The sequence below is a fragment of the Chanos chanos genome, chromosome 6 (assembly GCF_902362185.1).
Source record: "Chanos chanos chromosome 6, fChaCha1.1, whole genome shotgun sequence".
NCBI lineage: Eukaryota > Metazoa > Chordata > Actinopteri > Gonorynchiformes > Chanidae > Chanos > Chanos chanos.
In genome coordinates, this window is record NC_044500.1 from 37,914,704 (window position 1) to 37,919,557 (window position 4,854).

At 40.4% G+C, this 4,854-nt stretch overlaps 1 protein-coding gene across 1 annotated transcript in view; it reads right to left on the reverse strand.

Annotated features, from left to right (window-relative positions):
• Positions 1-2,200: 2,200 nt before the first annotated feature.
• Positions 2,201-4,854, reverse strand: part of mdfi (MyoD family inhibitor) — a 20,454-nt gene continuing 17,800 nt past the window's right edge. Inside the window, exons 4-5 of the mRNA XM_030778325.1 lie at positions 2,759-3,043; positions 2,201-2,454 (exon numbers count right to left, since the gene is read on the reverse strand). Of these exons, the coding sequence (XP_030634185.1) occupies positions 2,201-2,454; positions 2,759-3,043 (539 nt within the window). The remainder of the gene's footprint in view (positions 2,455-2,758; positions 3,044-4,854) is intronic.

The following is a 4,854-nucleotide window of genomic DNA, read 5'->3' on the forward strand; positions in this document are numbered from 1 at the left end:
AACCCTGGTAAAAATTTCAGTAGACTGTGTACTCACGGTTTTAATGAAACCCATATGTTTTTCACACAATACATTTTAACATCTGAAACCTGCTTCACCTGAAGTTTTATTTTTATCGGATACATTATAAAACAGTATTAGGACCATTGCATCTAACGTTCCAAGTCACATATTTATTACCATTGTTTTGTCTTTGACATGAGGGATAAGTGCTTGTCTCTAAAGAACCATTCAGAGGATAAGTCTATAGAGAGGAAATCTGTGGGTGGCTGAGAGAGCATCTGTTCCAACCATTTCAAGTTGTGGTGTGAGATAGGGATTAACCAATGGTTTTTAAAAAAAAAAAACAAAAAACCTCTTCAGTGAACTCTTTCAGCTTTGAAAATGAAAAAGCAGTGAATGCCAAAGTTCAGACGATCTTAATCTGATGTATTTGTGGAACATATCCTACGCTATGAGAGGAGAGAAGAGTTTTCAGTTCTTAGCTTCCTTTACACTATACAGTCAACTGCTACAAGCAATACACTAGGTGAGGATCAAAGGATTCCATCTGCTCTGCTGTTCTTCTGAACATAAACTAGCACAGCTAAGAAGTACTATAAAATTATAGCACAATAATATACTGTAATGACTTTCAACAAGAATACCAGAAAGAACAAGAAAATGAATTACATGAACTAAATTCACAGAGATATGGTGTTGGTAAAAGATACGGGAGATATTTTTGTATTTAATATGCATACAAATTCCAGAATATTTTACCAAAGATAAGAATTATTAAAATAAACTGAAATATAATACTCTTGATCAGTGTTTTGTAAATCCACTCTAGTCTACTCAGTGATCATCAAACACTTCAGGAAATCCTGTGAGAAGTGATTGAGTAGCACTGCAGAACAGTGACAGTTTGAATTGCTTGGTCACTGGAACATTGGGAAATATTCCATAAAACAACCAGTGAACAAAGAAAACATAGAAACAATGAATAATTCAGTCGGATCTTATTGTCAGTGATAGGTAGCGATCCTTTTCCAGCATTAAGGAAGTGTTAATAACATTGAAACGATATTTCAAAAAAAAAAAAAAAAAAAGGACACATCACAGGGTGTACAGAGTCTAAAGACTTTGATGAAAAGACCCTGCCTTCACATATTCGAGTAGATACAAAAGTATAACAGAACTGTATACTACTGCATTATATATTAAATAAAAACATTTATTTTTCCCTTACTTTTGTACATCTGTGAGTTCATGTACTCACAGTTCATGCCTTTAGCAATCCAGTCAACTTTGACTCGAGAACAACAACCAACGTATGCTCACCTGCATTCTCAGAAACAATAGCTGGATACCTACAGCAGTGTACTACAGTAACTGTGCGTTTTAAGAGCGTGGCTATTGGCATTCAACACTGGTGGTAACCTTCAGCGCTGAAACTTATTTAGCAGTGAAAACCAACAGCACTGTAAAAGACAACTCCATGTTCTATTGCCTGAAACGAATGCGTCACAAAATTACAAGGTTTTCTTTTCTTTAAAAAAAAAAAACTGTATCACTATTAGATTTTTAACTTCAGGCAAACATCTTGGGGAGTGATGTTTTGAAGTCACTGATAAGATAAGATTGAGGAAACAGGCAAAAATCTAATTTGTGCTTAAAACCATGACTAAACCAAGCCTTCACTATCAAGACTATGGAAAAAAAAACAAGCCTGTCATTTAGAAGAAAAGAACTTCCATGTCCCCATATCTATACTTCCAAAGCCATGTACAAGCACCATGTGATCTTGATGCAAAGGCGCCCAATAGAGCGGCTTTACGGTGTCCTAGGACAGAGTTCAAGGTCTGCTGGAGAATTCTCAATCACAGTCCGAACGTATTGAGGACGTCTTTGGAGCACTACTGCTGCAATACAGCAAATGTGCGAGCTTTTGCACTGAGGAGGCACAAGCGGAGGAAAGGACAAAAAAACGAAAACGTTATCACAACATTTACCACAACCGTCCGTACAACGTTTGCCACGACCGTCCTTTGCGGCAACACGCGTGACCGGAGCCTTGTTCACTAACAGGCCGAGCCTTGATAATTCACTTTCTATCCCCTCATTTCCAGACCGGTTTCAGGTAAAAGAGAGAGAGTGAGAGAGACAACGCGCGCGCGCGCGAGAGAGAGAGAGAGAGAGAGAGAGAGAGAGACGGCCTTCAGGAGGAGAAACAAAGGCCACAGCACTCCATGCAGATTTCCAGACAGTCCGCAGATTCGCAGCACGCGTCGATGATGCCGCAGTCCAGGTCACACGGCAGGTCACAGTCACCGCACTCCTCAGAGGCACAGCAGCAGCAGAAGCAGGAGTCGTCAGAAGCACAAGAACCACAGGTGGCACAGTCCAGCACAATGTTACACAGAGTTAGGAACTCACAGAACAGGCACGCCAGGATGCAGTGGACACAGCAGTCTGGGAAAGAAGAAAACATGTTTTGTTTTTTTTGTTTTTTAGTTTAGTTTTTTTTTTTTTTTTTTTTTTTTTTATCCCAACTCAAACAAATGATCCCCGTTTTAGAAATTAGCAAACACGTCCTCCGTAGCACTGACAAATAAACGACACGATAGCTATTCGTGTTACTCTATTTTCATATATACATTGCTTTGCATCTTTATGTGCTTTATTCTGCTTTCCCTTCTTCTCCTCCCCTCTCTCTCGTCAGCTTTTCCTCTAGCTTCACGCTCTCTCCACTAATCCTCTTCTGAGTGGAACTCACCATCCTGGGCCTCAGTGGGGATCTGGGAACTGTTGGATTTGGAGCTGCCCTTACTCCTCTTGCTGCTCTGGCTGTTGATGGATGGGTTTGACTGCAGTTTCTTGGGGTTCTTGTGAGAAGAGGAGGAAGAGGAGGAGGAGGAGGCAGCTCTCGGTAGCGTTCCTCCATTCCTCAAACCGTTGTTGAGATGGGTGTGGGACTTGGTGCCGTTCTTCAGCAGACCAGCTTGCTCTGATGCAGTGGTTGTTGCGGGGTGCAAAGGCGTTGACCGGGCCTGAGGTTGACCTTGAGCGAATAAGACGAATAAGAAAAGAATTGAAAGCGTTACACAGGACTGCGGTCGAATCGTTCTGAAAATGAGACCTCCAATGTGTAATTACAATCCTCTTTTAAGCTGAGGTTGTGTAAAACAATATTAAATACATCATATTTTTATAAAATTATATTCAGTTTGTTCCTAAACTGAGATTCATCTAACAAACATTTCTTTTCCTCATACAGCCCTGTATAGTGTTCCATCTGCGGGCAGATGGAGCTGGAATATCAATAGACTAATATATATAATTCACTACAGAGTCTCTGTGGTCCTGCAGAGAGAACTCCTCTTTGAGTCTGACAGTTCCTCAACTCACGACTACACCGCAGAAGGAAACAAAGGCCAGATTGAGCAAGATTTACGCCAGCTTGAGGCTCAGTTCTGGGAAATGGCCGAGAGCGTTCAGAGGGGACGGGGGTCTTGATGAGAAGAGCCCATGTGTTCGCAATATCCGCCTTCACCACGCTCGACGCTGGCCTCCACGTACTCGCGCGTCTAGACTGTTACACAATGATACAGTGGGGTGCCTATCTCCGCATTTTACTTAAAATGTGCATTTTTGACCTGTCTTTCTTGGCCTTCCTACCTTTCCTCTACTTCCCATTCATTTCTGGTACGTTTCTTTCTCTGTGAGACTTTCTACTTCGTCGAAGACTTCGAATGAGATACTTTTCAAACTTCGCCCTTTTTTCCCCTCCTGAACGACACGGAGATCATAAAACAAATTTAAACAAACAAATTTAAGGATAAGAATTCATAAACAAAATCAAGACACTAACATGTATTTAATTATCTTTTCTGAGAGATATTGCAAGTAAACAACTGAACAAACAAACAAGGACACATATGCCGGTTTTCAGCTTTCATTTCAGTACATGCGCAAATAAAAAAAAAGGTACAGCAAAACTAAAGAGAGAGGAGACCGGTCCAGTTTCTGAGAGTACATGAGGACAACATTCACATCACATTTTGGGGAGTTTTCAAAAAACTCAGTAAGCTGGTCCACCTGCAGAACATTGCTGTAATAACATAAGGAAAGGCAAGAATGACTGTGCTTTTTAGCACCATGACGCAGAGTGTCACATAGCAGTCCCACACAGAGAAGACCTCTCAGCATTAAGGCTTTGATGGGAACAACTTGTTATTAAGGACTTTGTCTAAAGGCTAGAAATTAGTTAACAAGAAACTGCCTACGTTCCGAATTATATCAGTACTTCAAGTGCAGGTTTAGTCAGTTCTTCACAGTGTTCTCAACGTCCTTGTACTGAATAACACAACAATGAGACCATAAAACAATCAAGTGGCTATGTCGCTGTCTGTCTATGTGAGATTCTTTTCATAGAATTAGCTACCAGGTAACTGAATAATGAGAGGAAATGTGAGATTCTGAGCGAGAAAAGTTGTCTTCTAATATATGTGTAAGAACGAGAATAAAAACCAAAAACCAAAAAGGAACATATAGGATGCTTTGCCATTAGCCATTTAAAACAAAGGCAGTGGTCACAGTGCACTTTCACACTACAGCCAACTCAAAGCAACCAAAATATCAGTGAAAAGCATAAAACTTAAGTTGTGAGTAAAATTATAATTAAATATAACAATCTTTTTTAAGTGTTTGGTGGGAGGCTTTGCCAAAAGTTTTGGCCGCAAAGTTCAGACATAGTCTCCCTGCAAGTTTACAGCCTACAAATGTTCTAGTGTTCTTCCACAAACTGCTCAAGGAGTTGATTTTGGCAAGCCATCCACAGCACTTTGTATATTTTACTCTTGAATGCCACGA